Source organism: Lichenostomus cassidix, chromosome Z (assembly GCF_008360975.1).
Source record: "Lichenostomus cassidix isolate B80296 chromosome Z, HeHo_3.0, whole genome shotgun sequence".
Taxonomy (NCBI): Eukaryota; Metazoa; Chordata; class Aves; order Passeriformes; family Meliphagidae; genus Lichenostomus; species Lichenostomus cassidix.
Window position 1 is genome coordinate 30,456,505 of NC_139511.1, and position 20,639 is coordinate 30,477,143.

Sequence of the window (20,639 nt, forward strand, 5' to 3'; positions counted from 1 at the left end):
CAGCCTTTGCTGATGTCACAGCTTGTCACAGTTAATCCATCCACACAACCAACCAGCGTGGCACATGCGCAAAAAGAAGGATGGGCATGAATCTCTGTGATTTAGGAATAAACTGCTTCAAAAATGGAGAATGCCTCAGCTGTTATTTACTGGAAATCACTGCCTCTTCTACAAGTCAGCCAAGAGGCTGTGCATTCAGCTGAATCTTTTTATTTTTTAAAAAACATTAAAAGAGAATTGACTTTGATTTATACAGCATCTTAATAAGCTTCTTTGCTCTTTGAAATCAGCACTATTTGAGCTTCACCTTGCAAAGCAACTCACAAAATCCTTGCTGTGATCTGGCTGAAATTCACAGGCGCAGAAGTACAAGCGAACAATGGATGTTTTCAAGCTGATGCTAATCATGGCCTATGATTTTCCATTTCTTACTCAGCCTGCTTTTGTGAGCGTAGTCTCAGTCCTTCTTTCAGCAATGAGCATGCTGTGTGTGGGGGGAAGAAAGAGAGAGGCAGACAAAGCACCAACAGCTTCCTGTGTCGAGGTGAGTTAGCCTCGGAAAATATTGTTAGACTGTTGCGTCTCTTCTCCTGCCACACCCCTCTCCCCCTTTAAAACAAATTCCAGATGTAAAGTGAGAAACAGTCTGTAGAAGCAGTTTAAGTAAGGGCATATGCTACTTTAGTATCTGGCATCTCCAGACATGTGAACATAGCCAATCAGATCACCCAGGCATGGATAATTCAGTGTTGTGAGAGCTTGTGATCCCTTGTTGAGGTTTGTTATCTTTACATTCATTTTCAAAAGGAACTAATTAAATAATGGTAAGGTGAAGTAGCAGAAAATGCTTTTTGGCTGGTTCTTCACTACAAATTTAAAGGCTTTGCAAGTGACTGAAAGGCTCACTCTGAGCTGGACTGCTAGAGGGCACCTTTCTGATTGAGTTCGATGTATGAAACTGATTTCCTTCAGCATAACATTTGCCTACAAGTAAAATATTCACGGTGGTTTGATGCTGCCCTTGATGATGGAACTCCAAATAATGTCTCCTATAAGCAAAAGTTTTCAAATTAGAGGATAGGGAGACTAAATCCGTAATGAAAATTAACAATGTACAAGGAAGACAAATCGTGACCAAATGCTAAAACTAGCTTACTTCAAGCACATAGCTTCCTTTGGCACTGCCTCTGAAAGCTGTTGCTGAATATTTCTTTCCAAGCAGTGGCAGAACTGTTCTCTGTATGCATCCAGCATTCTAATTCAAGCACACACAATGCTGCACCTTCTGTAACAAGCCTCCATGGTACATATTTGACTTACTGTTTTTATTTCACAGTTCTGTCATTATCATTCCTTCATGTTCACATCTTTATTTTCTGTTTATGCTCCATCTATTCCTTTGCATGCTAGCTGTATGACGAAATACAGTCCAAAAGTATGTGATTGCAACTACATCACAGGACATAGCTTATTTACTGTTCTGTAAATCATAATTTTGAGAATGACTGCCCTCCCTGCTGCTGAATACACAGTAAGAACCAAATTCAGCAAAGCTCTACTTACTGTGCTCTTGCAATCACTTTGGTTGCTTATGCACATGCTGTAATTGCACCTGAAATTCTGCATTAATGCACAATATGCTGCTTTTACCAGGTATTTTACTTTTCTCCATCTCATGGTTCTCAAAACTTGTTTCCACTTGTCAAGATGTGTATTAAGGAGCATGTAATGGACGAGCTGTCTAAAAGAGAAACATGGAACTAAATACTGAAGGTGTGAAGATTAGCAGCTAGATTTCTCAGCTGATGTACTTCTCTTACATCTAAAATACAGCTAGCACATGGTGCCTCATGAAGCCCAACAGATGCTGGATCTATTTGCATATCATATGTAGCTTCAGGTGTGTCTTTCTGTATCAAACCTTAATTGCCCTTGAGCAACTTTATGTTTAACTTGAATATGCCACTTATTTGCAAAATTACACCAAGTTTATTTTCTAATTTACTGATGTTTAATAATTTATGATGGCAAAATGGCACAAGGAATATGTCATCCATGTCTTGCTCTTAATCCTGAAGAATTTTTGTGATGAATGGTTTCTGAGTACTTCAGAACTGCCAAATGAGCACTGTAAGTCAATCTGGGAAGAACAGGTTTTTAAATGGCATGCCAGTATCTGCTCTTCACTCTTGAATATTAAACATAATAAAACCTCTTACAATTAAGGACGTTAAACTAGCCAGTTGCATTTATAGATAGTTTTCGATGACATGCAAACCTACAAGTCTCTACAAACTGAGATCTGACAATTCTATTTTGACTCTGGGTTTGGCACTACAATTTAGCATAGTGGTGGATTATTAAATATAGTAGTGACAGCTCTTCCACTCCATGGTCTTCACGTTCATGCATTACTCGTTTTTCTTCATTCTTCCCCCATGCTAAAAAACTTCCACTAATATGAAAAATATTTCCCTTTTCAGTCTAAAGATGTATTATATTTTATGCTTATGAAACATAAAAATTTACCTCACAATGTAGTAACAAATCATGAAATGTGTTTTCAAAATCCAGTTAAGATTACAAAAAATTTCAAGAAGTGGGTGAACAACCTTCAGAATTCCTGAGAGACTATCCTTGCTATATTACATCTGTCTCTAAGATATACCAATATCAGTAGTTACATTCATCTCCATCAATAAGCAGGCTTCAGTTCCACAGTTCTGGTTGTCTGGGGATGAAACAACAGGTAGATTTGTTTACAAGGCAGAAATGCTCAGACATTTTACACTCAATGTCAGCTGATGTATACAAATTTTTCCTAGATATAAGCTTTATCAGCTAGACCCCCTTTATGATTTCTTTTAATAAAGAAGACAAATCTCAATTAGTGACTGTGGACAGCTAAACACTAAGTGTAACGACAGTTTCACACACTTCCTGCCCTAACCTCATTTAATACATTAGAGTATTTTTTCACCTAATCAAAATAAGTATACAAAACCTCTGAAACTGTTAAAAAGCTACATCAGGATTACAATTCTATTTGAACTCCACACATCGCAACCAGTTCTATTAAAGCAGAATAGCAGAGATGAGTAAGAAGTCAGAGATTACCAGCTCCTGTAATGTAATGATTTAAAGTTCATCTTTTACCTGTGATTACAGGCTACAGAAAAAAGAGTTTTCCAGTACTACTGTTTGTTTATATTATCTCATTGAAAATATCATTGGAGTTATACCCAATTGGAAAGAGTCATACTATATCATGACACAGTTTCTAATCTAATCTTATAGAAAGCTGTGCTCCTGAGTTACTGTGCTACTGGGTGCCGCTAAAAAGACTGTTGTGGAACTACTGCAGCTACTTTGTGCCTTTGGTAAGTGCTAATCCATTGGTTCTGTGTTTGTAGTGGGAAACGGAAAGGGGTTTGCACACTGAACAACAGCCTTTCTCAGTTTCAAATATAGAAATCTGCACTGAACATGGCAGATCTGTTTCTCCTGCAACAGAAACTACAGATTTTTTCATTAAAAAAACCAAAAACCAATAACATGAATCTCCACCTATATGGATCTGCTCTGGGCACTTGCCACTGCTAGTGAAGGAATGTGGGTGCAGTGCATAGTGGATTTGAAGGGAGTGGATGCTTACTTTCAGTGCACCCATCTTTCTTATTAAATTGCAACCAAATGTGTGCTTTTTCAGCACATTGCCTGGTCACTATGATATAAAGGTAAATTACAGAGTAATTGAAGCTTGAGGACACTTTAAATAATGCAGGCATTAGGCTTAAGAGTTTTTTTAATTCACTGAATTGATGAACTTCAAACACTTGCACAGAAGGAAGAACAAGGCTATTACACTTGGACTATGTACTTTTGAATATTTGATATGATTGACTGTGGCCCAGTAAACAAATATTTTTAACTATGATTCTGTGATTCTGAGATTAACCTTCCCTGTGTGACTAAGTTAGCATTATTTTTTTAAGGGCATAGTTAGGTTACCAGATATGAACCGTATGTAGTAATGCCCTGAATTTTTCTGAAATCACCTGAATGCCTCAAGTGAACGTGTCAACAAAGTCAAATATATTTTATGTCCTTGCAGCATTTATTTCATAAATACTTCTGTTCGATTCTGCTATTAACCTTCTGCAGTTTTTAAACCATTTAAGACCACATCTGTTCATAAAGATACATAGTAAGCCTCACAAAGGAAAATCATCTATAAACTCACAATCAGTGGTCAATGATCATCCTCCTTTTCTACTGTGGTTCCTATTCTTAATAGGTGTTTCAGTGTAGTATCTCTTTTGGTTATTTTGGCCAGTTACCACTTTTTCACAACTCAGCAGTTGACAACGAAAGTTCTAAAAGCACTTTTAGAACTGAGTGCTTTTTGTAAGTGCCAGTGGAATTCAACCAGGATGCCAGGACCAGCCCACTCAGACTTATTGGCTGGACTGAAGCCTTGATGAATGACTTCAAGCAATGCAGTGCGAATTCTCATCTCCATAATTCACTGACAAATCTGCTGTATTTCTGTATGTTAAGTAAAGCTTGTTCATCATAAAACATAGTTTTGTCAAAACTATAGTCTTTTCAAAATTCCTAGAGACAGAATGAGAGCTTGCTTCATTTTGCCACTTTTTTCCCAATGTGGAACTGTACTGTCCAGAGGTATCTAGCCTCATTTGTACAGTGTTGTACCTAAAGAATGTTCAAAATTATATTTTGAAGTTTCTTTCTTTTAGATTTTCAGAAAGTGTTGTTTTTAAGCTATCTGGAGGCAAAACAAAGTTACAATTGACTCTATATGGACAGGGTCAAGTGATAATGATACAGTAATATCCTCTTTCTCTTAGGAGCCTGATAGAGGGGAAAGTGCTGTTGGGAGTGAAATGCAAAGAGGTCTCTGTCAAAAAAATTGTTAAGCTGGGCAAACCCCAATTATTGTGCAGATTCCAGGACTGCAAATACAAGAAGTCACAGAGTTCCCAAATACTGGACACATTGTAAAGGAGAACAGAGTAGGCAAACTTACTTTGGTACTGAAGCAGACAGCACATGCATTTTAAGAGGTCATTAGAAAGATAACTCTTGGTTCCAAGAATTAGGTAGTAAAATGGATGAAAGGATGAGTTTGAGAGATTTAAGTCCATTTATTTTTAAATACCACAAATATGAGATTAAATTAACAGAAACAGTGAAGATGTTTTCTGTTCTGTAGAGCACAAGGCCAACAAAACACACTATCCTTGTGACCAGAGTGTAAAATTTATTACGTAGATAAGGCGTACTACTGCATCTCCTTTTTTCTAAAAGCTACTTTAGCCAAGGCAAAGGGACAGTAGTAGACAAGACTTTCTATAAGAAAGAGGTAAGAAGCAGGATTTTAGTTGAGACTGAAATCACCTTCTTTACATTTTGGGATGTGAGGACAACTACTGTCACCAAGTCTACGTTCCAGGTAACAGCCAGCAGTTTTAAGAATCCATGACCAGTTTAACATCACAGAGGTGAGAGGTGAGATGCTTCCCTTTATATTCCTCCACCACTTAAGTTTTGACTTTTCATTTCCATAATTTTTATGTTTCCTTCTTGCTTTTAAAGAGCAGCAAACAACTTTTTGCACTGAGATAAAAGACAGTGTTGGAACCTGGCCCTCCGTAGTCATGCTTGCGCACTGCACCCCACTGCAAGCCAGCAACACAGCTTGTGGCCTTGCAACTCCCACCTCAGATTCTTATTGCATGCCTCCTCATGTTCTTCCTCGGCTGAGAGACAGACTCATCTGATCCCTCTGCTTGTAGGCCAGCTGAACACAGCTGTGGCCTTGTACCCAACCTGTTAATCTGCACTGCTTAATAACCATTAAACATTACCTATCACCTTTGTCAAGAGGAGGAGATGGATGTTTATTTGTCATTTGGATAGTTCTGTATCTCTACAAAGATCTAAGACAACTGAGAGGGAACTTGGTCATTCATATATAGCACAAGAATGAAGCAGACTTCCAACAGAGAAGTCTGTCTTTGTCCTGCTGATCTGCTACATTTTACAGTCTTCAGTTTACACAAAGCTACAGATCTTGTGATCTGAATGTGCCGACATGGAGGAACAGAACTCTGACCTCCAGCAGTTCCATCCTATGCACTGAGCAGAACAATATTTATTCCAGCCTGCAAAGTACACAAACCTCAAACAAGATTGAAGTTCTATTCATACACCTTGAACATGTAAAATCAAAAGCTAATGCTACATGAGGATTAAACCAGATCAAATCTCAGATGAGAAGTAGCTTCAAAGGTCAGAGATGTGCTAGACTGAACTCAGCACAATTTTTGGATCAGAGTGAGTTAATTAATAATCTTAGGCATTATTTAAACTCAAATCCTTGGCTAGTGCTACATATATATCAAACTTTACAAAGAGATACAAGTGACAACACAAACTCAAGATTCCATAACGACCCATTCCTACCTTGAGGAGTATTTAGCTAATAATTATCCTTTATGCAAATAGAGCAATGTCTGGCTGAAGACTTTCATTCATTCCAACGTGCAAAAACAGTGCTGGTACATTCCTGTCAAAAAGCTATCCAGGTAAGAGATTTGTTTCCCTTCCTACACCTCTGAAGTCAGGTTAATGTGCGCTTTGCCTGATTTCAAAACTGTCTCTTTTCACTTATTTTGCACATGCTGTTGTTTTTTAAGTTTTATAATTATGTTGTTGTTCATAAATATTGCTTATAAGGTAGATACTGGGCACAAGTTTGTAAAATATGAAGTCAGCTGTAAATGGTACAGCAATTATCGCTCCTGCAACCCTCGTCTAAGAGTTCAAGATGAATCATTTGGCTACTTATTATTTGTATTTAAGAAAATAGCATGTAGTATGCTTATCCGTTTCTCAAAGTACTACAGTGATATTAAAACTGAGCATTTTCTTAGTGCATAAATATGAAAGAGTGTTTCCAAAATACTGTCCTTATGGCATGTAGTAAACTCAAGATGCCAGGGAAGACAACAGGAAAAACCATGAGAATGGACTGTCAATTTGGTTTTCTCTGACAGCTTAATTTGGCTAAACAATGTCCAGCAAAACCACAGGCCAGAAAACAGAGCTTAGTATTTAACTTTGTAAACGATGACAAGAGACTTGAAAAGCTACCTTGAAAGACTTTCTTTTAAAAAACAGACTTTCACTTTGAAACAGCTACTTTTCCAAAAGCAAGAAATCTGATTTTTAGGAGTGTTTTTTGACTGCACAGGAAATGCCTTTTTAGTGGTCATGTCCTAAGACTCTCCAGAAGAATAATGCTGTCTTGCCTTCAAGTGAATGTCAATAGTTAGACCAGCATGTTCTGGAATCTTTGAACAAAACCCATCTCTCGAGAACCAGTGAAACTACTTGATCATTTATATGCATGCATGATCATTCCCAAAGATGATCTGATGGGTAAGCCTTATAATACGTGCTGGCTGACTGCATGAGTTCCACTGTCACCTGCTCATCGGCTCTGGGATTGCTACCTGTCAGTGGCTGTCACCTTCTCACTGGGATATGGAACTGAGAATCCTTGGGAAAACAAAATTTGAATCACAGCTGCTGTTGAATGCAGGCATTTAAAAAAGAGCCTAACTTCCCTGGAAAATCATAGATCTATTTGCACTAGGAAATAAAATAAGTGACCTGGAGATTTTAATTAGAAATACACAAATCTAAAAGACTCTCAGAATAAATCTCTCCTTAGTACAGCAGTTTTAATTTCTAGAGGATTAGTTCTGGCTTTCCTGACCACTAAGTTGAAATGCTGTTTCCTCTTTCACTTTTGAATTAGTGTAACACTGAAACTCAGCACAAAAATGCTTTGAAGCAACAATATTTTGCCCAAATATAGTAAAAAAACTAACCAAGCCTATCATGTTTCACATGATTTTCCTAACAGGCATTGCCATGTTCTGTGCGTGTAGTCTGAAACCTTGCTAGGTCAGTGTAAAAATAAGTGGTTTTTGTTGCTGGCACCTTGCTTCAGTCTGCTTCCAATTACATCTTTGTTCCAAAGATGAAAATATAATAGCTAATGCAAGACAGAGAGAAACATTCATGTCACTTGTTCTGTTTTAGCACTTAATCACTTCTAAAACTTACAGGTTATGTTGACATTTCTAAGCAACCTTGCAGAACAAAAGCAGATTAATAAATCAAAGCAGTAGGTGCTTTGCAGTATTGTCTTATATGCAGCTCAGGGGATTTTATTTCAGACTAGTCAGTTCTCACAAACTAAATGTACTCCCCACATCTGTTCAAATATGTCCAAAGCACCAATTGCTGGCTCAGGTTTTTATGCCACCATAAAGGGTCAGAGTGCACTGGGGCATAGTTTCTAGGTACCTTCCTCTAAAAAAAATCTGGTTTGCAAGCATAACACACCTCTGCACATTGAATCTATGCACCATAAGAGAGGCTAACCAAGGAGTTTTTTCAAAGTTGTGTCACTGCTGAAAACCAGAACAGTAATGTAATCATAGCCATCAGGGCCAAGAAAGGTTTCTACGAGACAGAAAAGGTTTCTGATATGAAAGATGAGAGACATGAAGAGTTTAACTCAACACCTGTAAGTGTTTCCAATCAAATGCTTAACTAAACTGATGTCTCTCATGTTTTTCTGTCATTTATGCAACAAAAACACAATTACACTTTATAAATACAAAACCCACTCTAACACCATCAGTTCTTAGTGGATTTTTCACAGTTCAAATGTGGAGAAAACTGCAAGCATCACTTGGCTCAAACTCTTTAAAGGGCTCTATCTTAACTTCCACTTGAAATCACTATTTCAGCAAGTGAGCAATTATAGTATAGAGCTGTGATACCGTCTGACTTCTGTTCTAAATAAAGCATTTAAGGTATTTCCTTAACATATATAGACAGGCTCACACTGGCTACTCCCTCCTGGGCTTTCTAGAGATACAGCTTCAGATTTTCTGGTGGACAATCAGGATGGGGAAGTAAAAGGATGTAAAAAAATTAAGTTTTTGGGGGTTGTGCTGTTTCACAAAGAACTACTCATCCATTCAGAATGGTTATCCATGTAGCAGCAGAAACTGCCTGCTGAGGAATCTGCAAAGAGAAATCCCACATGAACACACACTGTGATGAATGTTTCCTGCAGAGAGATTTTGTCAGGTCACAGGCACGATGAAAAGACAGCAAGTAAGGTGGGACTAAGGCCAGTGGGAAAGTCAGCAGTTTATTTGGCTTGAATGGTTCTTTCCCTTGTTTCTCTTTTCCACAAGATAAATTGAGTCAATGCACTTAACTTGAAAGAATGAGTGGTTCAGAAAGGGTTCTGCTCTATTATTTTTGCTCATATGGTCATGGGAAACTTGAAAAAACTTAACTGTGAAGATTCCAAATATAAAAGTACAATTAAAAATAAGCAAGACTACTTTCTGTTGTAATTATATGAATGTTACACATATACATGAATGTGCACACAAGTAAACTTTCACTTGTTTTAAATAGCTGTTCCAACACTGAAGTCAAATGCTCTGAACTAACATGTTCTATGCTATGTGCTGCTTCATCTGCTCAGCCCTGCTAAAAAAAGCTCTTTCAGCAAGTGATGACTTGAATAAAATACAAACATTATATTTTGTGGAGCTCTGGAGGAAGAAAGGGACAGTGAAATAGGGGTTTTTCACTTTTTAGTATGGCCTAAGCTGAAAATGGGTCACCTTGGTGAACCAGTAAAGGCATCCATTTATTGACACCCCGAGGGCTCCTGCATATTGCTCAAGTATTACCAGTTTGGAAGGATGGTGCTGTATCTCAGTGCCAGATCAGAACGCTGAAATCTTCTCGTGTGCACAAGAACAAACAGATCCCCTCTCCCCCATTCTGTCTTTGGAGATGGCAAGAGCACTGGAAGCTCCAAGGTCTGCTAGGCTGCACACGTGTAGCACACATCTGTGATGAAATCCCATTTCCTTCAGGTGAAGCAATGAGTTACAGGCATCACAGCCTGACAATTATTGGGTTACACAGCTGAAAAATGGGTTGCTGATAACAATGTCCCTTCCCTTATTTGGTGTGGCTTTACTGCATTCTAAAAGCAACAAGGAAACTTTAAATATTAACAGTTTCTGGATACCAATCTACGCTTAGAACTGGATGTTTTACAACTACCATGTTCATTTGACATGGACTCTGAAAGCATATACAGCAGAATAAACAGCTACTTACAGAAAGGAAACCTTTCTTTTCAGGGAAAAAAGGAATTGAAGCAAATTGCTTCCTGTCAGCTTGAAGACAGAAGATACATACTTTACTGTACTACCTTTGGCAGGTGGAGGGGGGAGGGGAGAAGGGTTGGCTGTTTTTTACTAACAGCTACTACTCTGATTTTCTAACAAGGCAGTATAACTGATATACATTACTAAATTATCATCCAAACACAAGATCTCTGAATAGATCTCCAAAGAAATTACATTCCAATATTATGTATTAAAAATCACTGCCATCCCTCAGGGAGCTGCACAAGCAATACACACATCTGAATAGTAATGGAGCTTTTTTTGTAAATACCAAATTAATTCCAGGTAAATTGTATGAGATTCGAGAAAGACAGAATGCAACTACACAATTAAATATATGAGCCTGGTGTACAGAAGCTGATGCAATCTTTTTTATGTAGCCTATAAAAAGCAATCATTGGATATTGAACTGCCCACTAACTTTTAAGTATGTAGAGCAAGGGCACAGTAGCTATTTCCTGGCTGGCTGAATTCATTTGGCTGTAAGAAGTGAGTGGCATTTGAATAAGGACTTGCTGTATTCATGCACAAGCCTCTCATTCTCCAAACTCATTTAGGTAAGACAGGAATTATTGGGTTTTTGCCTCTTAAAAACGAGCGTCTTCATTACACTTGCTAGCATTCTGTATTTGGTAAACTTTATTTATAGGCTCTTAAGTATTCTCTTGGCGTTGCAACTTCATTTATCTTTTCTGTCACCTTTGCATTCTAACAAAAACTAGATCCAATCTATTTCCTGTCCACACAGATCTTGCCTAGCATAACTGTGCAGTACATTAGAGTCTAAAGTAAACTTAACATTGATAAAAAACAAACACTGATATTTTAAAATCATTAAATTGTAATTGGTGTTCCTTTAAGATGGAAACATGCCTACTTACAAAAACAAAGAAATGCATACAATGAGAGCTAAAAATGGGTTTATGTAATTGGGATGGATAAAAATCTACTGATATTTTAAAATGTATTTAGACTACTATGCAGGTCCTTTTGAACTTGGACAATCAGTCCACACATTCCTAACAAGAATCTCTACTTTGCTTTTTACCAAGTTATAAATTACCTATTTATAACACCAAAACATCCTGCTTTGAATTGTGGTTAAACTTCACATAGCCTTAGAAACCATGCTGTACCATTTATCTGTATGCTGTATTGTAATACCTGGGAACTTACTTAAGTGAGTTCCACACTAGTTGCAGATATATATCCTCTTATTATTTTCAATCTGTAGGCAAAAGGTAATTATTAAAATCCTGAAAACTATTTCTAAGCAGGATAGACAAAAGACTTTCTAATAAGCCACTGTCTATTTGGACTATTTGCTCTAGATCAAAAGCTTATAGGCAATTGACAATCTATTCTTTTGCTCTTCAATCATGCTTCCAGCCAGACTCTTAAACACTTTGTTCTAAACTTGGAATTCTACACTTTACTGGGCTCTTATCAAATGTTAACAAATCAACATACTCTTCTTAACGGCAACAAAAAAATACATGAAATTTACACAGAGAATGATGACTTCCAGCACTAGCATCTAAACTGTATATTAACTGTTAAAACCATTAAAATTTACCAACAGAATACTATGCCAGTAAGTGTTCTTCAAGTTTCATGAAACTGATGGGTACAGATTCTGTCTCTAAACACTGAAATAGGAAAAAAAGCTTTTACTTGTAAGTGAAGACAAGCTTTGACATAATTGCAATGTCACTCCTGGCACCAAACAACTCTGATTCAGAGATCCTGGCTGTTAATGACACTGGGAGAGGCTGAGGCTAGAGAAGGTCTGCTTTCCTAGAGGTTTTGAATGCTGCTGTACTTGCACATACTATCTTCATCTAGGTCAGTATGAATCATTCCTTATCTCCCACTACACATATATGAGCATCTTCTCATGGAAGTCCCTTCTTTCTCTCCACTGCAAATCAGAAGACAAGATTTGCCACTTGGCATAGTCTGTTTGACATTTTCCACCTGTGTGCTCCTATTTTTACATTTTTAGGTAAGTTAGGGCACTTGCATGTTTTGCCTCTTAGTCATGCTCCCACCTAACTCAAAACTACTTATGAATGTGCCAAGCTAATTTCAATTTAATTTGACAATTGAGTAAAAATGCAGAGGGTTCAGTTTGGTGAAAACAGTTGTGTCCATTGAAGCAAGAGGTTTCAAAAGCACTCCCATCAGGGAAATACAAATATTCCCAGTCATCGTATATGAGAAAACCTGAAGGAGAACCATAGGAAACACTGCTGTGTTTGTTGTGCTATACACAGAATTATTTGTTATATCTCATTGCTGCGAGAGCAAAGCTGGGTAACTATGCGTTTAAAGCTGAAAATACTAACATGAAGCACTCTTCTGATGTGGTAACATCATGGTGCTTGGTCCATATGTTGCCAATGTGGTATTTATGAGTAGATATTTATCACCAGAAGCTGCACATCGAGAGAATCTACAATTCAACAAGTTCATGTTATGTGGCAGCTACAAAGAGTCGATCAATGGTTTGTGTATATATCTTTTGTGTAAGACTAAACTGTTGTTCTCCAGAAAACTCTGCTTTACAGGTCCCACCTGCAACATTTTCCTCCTGTGCATTGATGACAGCTGCAGTGACAGATCATTATACCCCATATGAGTTACTAATCAGTGACTACAAGATGTACTCACTTGTATAGAAACACTATAACCTAGCTCACTAGCACATGTTTATTTTATACCACCAAGAGTTGCCTCTGCTCACAAAAACCTTTATGATGGAACATTTGGAAGAGATGATGGAAATCTCTGTCACACAAAGAATTACTAATTTAACCTCATTTTTCTTTAATAGAACAAACTGGATTCAATTAAAAGTACTTTTAAATGTCTGCAAGAAAGGCAGATTTATTTCTTAGTCTTATCCGTCACTGGAGCCCCATGATACTGTTCTTGTTGGGATGATGCTTCCTTAAAAGCAAGATCAGATTACAAACTTTTAGTGTTAAGCATCTGTGCTACAAACAACTTCATGAATTGCAACCTAACAGAGGTTTTCTTCACTTTGCAGGAACACATACATGAAGTAAACGCTGGGAAAATGGAAAGACCACTTGAGGCTACCAGAATGGAAAACAACACCTCATCCTGCTTTCTCATGGAAAGAAAGACTCGTGTCAAGATTAGTATGAAAGAAGTCATGCTAGCTAAGCTGAGAAAGAGCTGCTCCTGCACTCCACAAAAGCTAAAGAACTTTGTTATGGACTTTTTTCCTGTTTTACGATGGCTTCCCAAGTACCGGTGCAAAGAGTACATTTGGGGGGATGTTATGTCAGGGTTAGTGATTGGGATCATTTTAGTGCCTCAAGCAATTGCATACTCGCTGCTGGCAGGTCTGAAGCCCATTTATAGCCTTTACACATCATTCTTTGCCAACATCATCTATTTCTTAATGGGCACATCCCGTCACGTCTCAGTTGGCATTTTCAGCTTAATAAGCTTAATGGTGGGACAAGTTGTGGACCGAGAACTTCTCTTGGCTGGGTTTGACTTGAATGATGATGCCCCACCAGCCTTGGGTGATGGCTCTCTGCAGAATGACAGTCTGTCCAACACAACTGCCTTCAACCTTACAATTCCGGGGATAAATGCCGAGTGTGGGAAAGAGTGCTACGCTATTGGCATTGCTACAGCCTTGACATTTGTGGCTGGAGTGTATCAGGTAAGTGGCTGCTGACATCCAGAGGCAAGGTACGAAGTTCCTAAAGCTTTTTTGCATGACCTAAGCTTTGGCTTGACTGACTTTCAATGAGATAGATCATCAGTTCATTTGAATGTACTTTGGACTGTTTTTTCCAGGAAGCTCGACAGCATGAGGCAGGCAATTTTCTTAGCTAGCAAGCACAGGTAAAGCAAGAGTCTTCTGAAAGACCATTACCATTGTTTTGACACTCTAATGAATCTTGGTCTTGTTGTTTCCATGGGACAATGAGCCCCAATACAGATACAGGAAACTCCCAGGTAGCTCTGTATTCAACAGTGAAGAAATAGTTCTGTTTCCCTAGATACTTTAATAAAATAGATCTACTAATCTACTTCTACAAGTTCAGAATGTGCAGCTTAGTGTTTTGCCAGGGGATGTTATGTTTTATCAAACTGCTGTCCAAAAGATAATTCAAAGGACAGAAGGAGAAATAGACTGACTAACCCACTCTTCAGAGAATGATTGTGTTGGACTCCTTGAGACTTGCCAACATAGTGCCATCACAAGGATTCAAAAGAACACACACACACACACACACATACACACACATATATATATATATGAATAAAGAAAGAGCTAGCTATCTTCCTGTTTTAGTAAGAAATTTCAGGTCACATTTATGAACAAAAAAATGCCCTTGTGAAGTTGTATTTTCCAAAGCCATTAAAGAAAGAAGAGTCAACTAGTTAAGGACAGAATCGTGGCGTTTGTGAGCTGTTCTGCCTCTTCTGATATTAGGCACCTCCTAAGAGGCACAAACAAAGACTGGCTGTGCTCCATTTCTTCTTCTGTCCACAGGGCTAAAATTAAAAGCTGTTTAATACAACAGCTAAAGCAGGGATCTTATTTGTTGTCATTCAAGTTCTGTTTACAAAAAAAAGGCTATGTATTTTCACTTTATTCACTTTGAGACAGAAAAAAAGAAAATTTGCTTTGGTATAATAGATTTTGGATCCATTGCTCTTCTGCATGGGAAATAACGATCAGTCAAGCCACTTCAGTGCAGTCACTTCAGACAAAGATTTGATTGATCCTGTCTTAAACTCCTTTTTCACCTCTTGGGTTTGTAACATCCCACAACAGTAAAAGGAATCAAATTACTCAAAAGCAGATCGGAAACAATAAAGGATAATTCCTGTTTTAAAGATTGAAATAGCCAAATGCTATTGACCTTGAGCTAGCTCTCCCTCACCTGTACTTAATTATTTGCAGCAATGGCTACAGCTCATGGTTTGTTGGTTTTTTTTCTGTGTTTCCTCAGGTTCTAATGGGGATATTCCGTCTGGGTTTCGTATCTATGTACCTGTCTGAGTCGGTACTAGATGGCTTTGCAACTGGTGCTTCCTTAACCATTTTAACAGCTCAAGTGAAGTACTTGATTGGAATAAAAATTCCACGTAGCCAAGGGCATGGGATGCTTGTTATTACCTGGATTAACATTTTCCGGAACATTTCTCAGGCTAACCTTTGTGATGTCATCACAAGTGCCATTTGTATTGCGGTGCTGGTCACTGCCAAGGAACTCGGAGATCGGTATAAGCATAAACTGAAATTTCCTCTTCCCACAGAGCTGGTAGTTATAGTTGTGGCAACACTGGTGTCACACTATGGCAAGTTAAATGAAGTGTATGCATCCAGTGTTTCTGGAGCTATTCCAACAGGATTTATCCCTCCAAAGGTACCAGAGTTCAACTTAATGCTCCGAGTTGCTGTAGATGCTTTGCCTCTTGCCATAGTCAGTTTTGTCTTTACCGTATCCCTTTCCGAAATGTTTGCAAAGAAATATTCTTACACCATCCGAGCCAATCAGGAAATGTTTGCTGTGGGGTTCTGCAACATCATTCCTTCTTTCTTCCATTCTTTTGCAACCAGTGCAGCGCTGGCAAAAACACTCGTCAAAACATCTACAGGCTGCCAAACTCAAGTCTCTGGAGTAATTAGTGCAATGGTGGTTTTGCTGGTGCTGCTCTTCCTGGCACCTCTCTTCTACTCCTTGCAGAAGTGTGTCCTGGCTTGTATCATTATTGTCAGCCTTCGGGGAGCCCTGAGGAAGTTCCGAGACGTGCCAGCACGGTACCATACGAATAAGATGGACACACTTGTTTGGGTAGTTACCATGTCTGCCTCTGCCTTGGTCAGCACAGAAATAGGGCTGTTGGTTGGCATTGTTTTCTCCATGTTATGTGTCATTATTCGGACCCAGCGGCCACGGACAGCCCTGCTTGGTCAGATCCAAGACACAAACTTTTATGAGGATGACTCAGAATATGAAAATCTCTCTACTGTTCCAAAGGTCAAAATATTTCGGTTTGAGGCCCCACTTTACTATGCAAATAGAAACTACTTCCTAAAATCTCTGTATAGATTGACCAATTTAGATCCTAACTTAGAAACTGCTAGAAGGAAGAAATACGAGAAGAAAGAAAAGCAGCATCTGAAAAAGGGAAATCACAGAACTGCTAATGGACTGGGCATCGGAGAAACCACTCTGCAACTGGTTCCTAAGCAAATTGATTTCCAAGCCCTTGTTGTAGATTGCTCTTCCATCTCATTTTTGGACACCACTGGAGTTAATACTCTAAAGGAAATTCTGAAAGACTACAAGAATTTAAACATTTCTGTTCTCCTGGCCTGCTGCAATCCCTCAGTGATAGACTCTCTGAAAAGAGGGGGTTACTTTGGAAGAGATTTTGGATGTATGCAGGAAATGCTGTTCTACAGTATACATAATGCTGTGCTGTTTGCAAAAGACCAAAACCTTCCAGCAGATTGCTCAGTTTAACCCTGTGTCTCCCTTGATGATTCACTATGAAGTGACAAATGAAGAGGGGCAGTTGGCAACAGGTAAATTATCAGACACACTGCTGGCCATGTAAAGCCATTCTCCACTTTATGTCATATGCCACACAGTGCAGCCACTGGGGAGGCAACCCAAGACAAGCACGGAACAAGTTAGACTACAATCTTCACTTTAAAATACAGGCAACATAAGTTTGGGATTGAGTTGTCCCTTGTACCATGATCATTTGTGACCCAACATGGATGTCATGAACAGTTGTGCTGGAAGGCCTGTCCAGTGTCAGATGACTCTCCCAGTGGCTTAAAGGCCAGTTTGCATTAAGAGCGCTAAGCCACTTCCATGAAAATGCAATCAATATGGCGTTCTGGACACATAATGGTTTAAATTCTGGCTTGTAAGGCCCTGCCCCTTCCAATCATCTAGGTGTGCTTTTAAACAAGTCCCCACTGTTTGCACACAACTGAAACGTATAATATATTGTGGAATGTAGAATATCTCTCCTCCTTGATCACACAGGCTTAATAGCATAACCTACCACAGTAGAAAAAACCGTGATCCATCACAGGTTACTCTCAAAATGACCATTTCTAAAAATTGCTGCTGGAGTCACCTGTAGTTACTGAAGGCTGTGATACCCCAATCATGCTGGAAGAAATACGGCTCTGATGCACAATTTTGTAACTAGTAAGAGGCTAAACAGGATTAAGAAAATTGAATGGCTATAACTGGCAGCTACCCAGTTATTTGCACCATCCTGTAAAATAAGTTGCTTCTGGTGGGCAGATGCAACTCTAATTCAGGGATACATAAGGACCATCAAACATAAAACCTCAGAGCTGTGATGCAGCACATCACTATCTTCCTACAAATGCCTGCCTGGGTTCAAAGAAAAACAGGAGAAAATAGGGTAGGGTGGGAAGGTAAATCTGCGAGTTTTCTTGAAGGGGATTGATAGATCAGCCAGAACTGCCTGGCTGGTCTTCTCTGATACAATGCTAATGAAGTATTACAAATAACATACATGGGTCAAGTAAACAGAGCAATGCTTTGTAACTTGTGTATCCCTCTGTGTTGAAAAACTATCACCACTCTTTGTACATAGTACAGATGTTGTGGGGCTTTGTTTGTTTTGTTTGCGGGTTTTTTCCTATCATATTAATCTTTGATTTGAGGTCCACTAGACCATGTTTTCTGAGGCTGGTTACTTTCTATACTAATTTGCATTAACTGCTGTTCATTATGCTTTATGTTATATGATACTCCCATTGTCAGTTTACTGTTGTGTATACACGCTCTCTCTTTACAAATAAGAATAGACTTGGATTTTCATTGTAATATTACTTGGTGTTCCGGCCCATGGCACGGGCAGAATATTCTACTTCCTACTCAAGTTTATAATTACCTGTAGAAAAGGTAAGACAGCTGTGCTTGCTCTCTCTCCTTATTCATGTCAGGTTCACACAAGCAAAAGCATGGAAGGAAATCCTATCACAGCTGTGCCTCTTACAACTAACAGGACCTAAAAACAGGTTCCATATATGCAGAAGCAATTTCTTTGCTGTCCCATTATTAAAAAAAAAAAAAAGTCAGGTCAACACATTGTATGACTTGCTCATTTCAACTTTTTAGGTCACTAAAATGAAATGAAAGAACAAACTGAAGTTCTCCAGGTGCTCCAGAGCCTGTTTGGCTCCCAGAAACAAGTATTTTCTTAGAGGAAAAGCAGCGCGCTCCCAAAAGACAGAAAATATCTTCACAGGGAGTAAGAATTGCACAGTATTAGGCCATTCAATGCTGACATTTTCATGCACTCATTACAAAAGAAGCCCATCAGTTGCACACTGTTAGTACTGCTAAAGCAGTAAAACCTGACAGAAATGCCTGACACGAGATTTAAGGATTGACCATTAGCAGTATTTTCCTGTCATAAAACAATGCACTTACATTATTATTTAAATTGCTGGCTTGGTAGAATTAGCTTCTTTCTGTCCTAAAAGGAAGTGAGCAAGGCCCAAGGACAAAACAGTGCTTAGTGCCTGCCTTTGTAACCATTCTTTGATCAGGGAATTCCTCTTTAAAGGTCCTGTTTGGACCTAACAGGGGGAGTTTTATAAGAGTTACTACCAGACACTATCAATCCAGACACTCTAAGGCCACTGTGCTAAAGCAAGCTGTCACTGGAAGTCAAATAAAACATCCTATCAATCTACACATTTTTTACCTTTATGGATCAAGCTGCCAACCTAGAACACAAAGAAAGAAAAATGCAAAAATACCCTTAACTCTACATTAATCTCATTTAAAAAAAAAAAAAAAAAAAAAAAAGATAAATTCCAATAGTATATCCTTGCAACAGTCTCTGGAGAAAAGTGAAGAGGATGAGAAAGTAAGAGTAGGAAGTCACTTTTTCACCACATTTATTTTAAGTGTAGTACCAAAGGAGACTTAAGCAAAGAAACTTGACTATGCATGAGAGAATGTAAACTTTGGAAATTTTACTATGAAGAAAGAAACTACTGGTAAGAAGAAACTATAAAAACATCTCCTGTTTTGGTTTTACTGGCAGAGCTGGCTCACAATCAACTGCGTTGGACAATGTCAAATGCGGTAGGGAAACAGCTTCAGTGCTATGATGTAGGGATGCTTGGGAGACTGTGAATTATTTCTAAGGAGTATGTAAAAGGTAATTAAAAAAGCAAGCCTTTTTCTGGCACTTTTATATTTGCTATACTGTGTTACACTAAAATTAAAGATATGAAGATTGAAAATTAACAAAAATTGCTGATTCTCTTCTCTCCTAATAGAACAGAAATTAGCTATCATGCCTTGGAGAGGAGCTGGGGATGGGCTTGTAATTCCAACTAGGTTAATACTAATATTGAAATAAAAATCATTACATGCCTTTTAGGAAATGTTATACACTTCATGTAGATTGACTGTATTTTTGTTCACTGTGATGCCTTGTGATTTACCATGTATCATGTATTCAACAGATTTTAGTACTGCTACATAAGAATGGGAAAGGATTCTTGTGGACGGTGTGCGTCCCTTGGAACTGGGAAAAGAGCTGGAGTCTTCAGCTCAAAAGTGTCCTGTCTTGTTGACCTGTGAAGCATGGCCAGAATGTGTGGCCTAGGTGTCAAAATAGCTCCACTTACTGGCACTGATAACCAATAACCTGGGAACTGTCCAGTCCATGAAAGACACCTTGGGTTGCCTCACAATAATGAATATTCCTGTGTCACAAGACCAAGATACAAATGTGTGCTTTTGGTTGGAAAATAAAACTAGGAGTTCTTTGAGAACAGTTTGCCTTGTGGTATCCTTTCAAAGGTAGTGAAATAATGGACTAACTCAGAATAAAGAAAAAGAAGGGGGCTTGCTGGGCCAGAAAAAATTAAAATAAAGGAATGCATTTGGTATTGGGGGATTAGAAGACACAATGAGAAAGACCATTGCAGAAGAATGGGAAGGTGGCAGTCTTTTATTGGATCCCATCTGTTTCTTAGGAGAAACATTCATGGCACCTTTTTACAAATGGCACAACAGGGAAGAAAAGCAAAACCTCTCTCTGTTAGATTTCCACAGAGGTGTTATCTCCTGGTCCTCTGGTTTCTTTAAGTGCTCTTCTTCAGTCAAGTGCCCATCTCCACATTCCAAGATGTGGTCTCTACCCACCAACCCAATGACATAATACAGTTGTACACACAGATGGTTGCACTCAAAACCTCTTTACATCCTTCTGGAAACCACAGGTTCAGGAAGA

The 20,639-nt window shown here is 38.5% G+C and overlaps 2 protein-coding genes across 4 annotated transcripts in view; one reads left to right on the forward strand and one right to left on the reverse strand.

The window, feature by feature from the left end:
- The window catches only part of IDUA (alpha-L-iduronidase), a 45,842-nt gene that overhangs the window by 20,053 nt on the left and 5,150 nt on the right, over positions 1-20,639 (reverse strand). The window lies entirely within an intron of this gene.
- On the forward strand, positions 446-20,178 carry SLC26A1 (solute carrier family 26 member 1). 3 transcript variants are annotated; one of them, XM_085041945.1, is made up of 4 exons: positions 446-544; positions 3,298-3,380; positions 13,381-14,031; positions 15,335-20,178. In XM_085041945.1, exons 3-4 carry the CDS (start codon positions 13,411-13,413, stop codon positions 16,853-16,855), a joined length of 2,142 nt encoding a protein of 713 aa, XP_084898071.1. In that variant the 5' UTR covers positions 446-544; positions 3,298-3,380; positions 13,381-13,410; the 3' UTR covers positions 16,856-20,178. The 3 variants fall into 3 exon arrangements, with proteins under 3 accessions (XP_084898071.1, XP_084898068.1, XP_084898070.1); XM_085041942.1 differs by lacking the exons at positions 446-544; positions 3,298-3,380 and adding an exon at positions 6,437-6,611; XM_085041944.1 differs by lacking the exons at positions 446-544; positions 3,298-3,380 and adding an exon at positions 10,753-10,885.

Bases quoted from the DNA above. Each gene is read 5' to 3' on its own strand.
- SLC26A1 (XM_085041942.1), top strand. From the start codon at position 6,522: ATGCAAATAGAGCAATGTCTGGCTGAAGACTTTCATTCATTCCAACGT. The intron at 6,612-13,380 runs GTAAGAGATTTG...TTCACTTTGCAG, and splicing joins CCTGTCAAAAAGCTATCCAG to GAACACATACATGAAGTAAA. The intron at 14,032-15,334 runs GTAAGTGGCTGC...GTGTTTCCTCAG, and splicing joins TTGTGGCTGGAGTGTATCAG to GTTCTAATGGGGATATTCCG.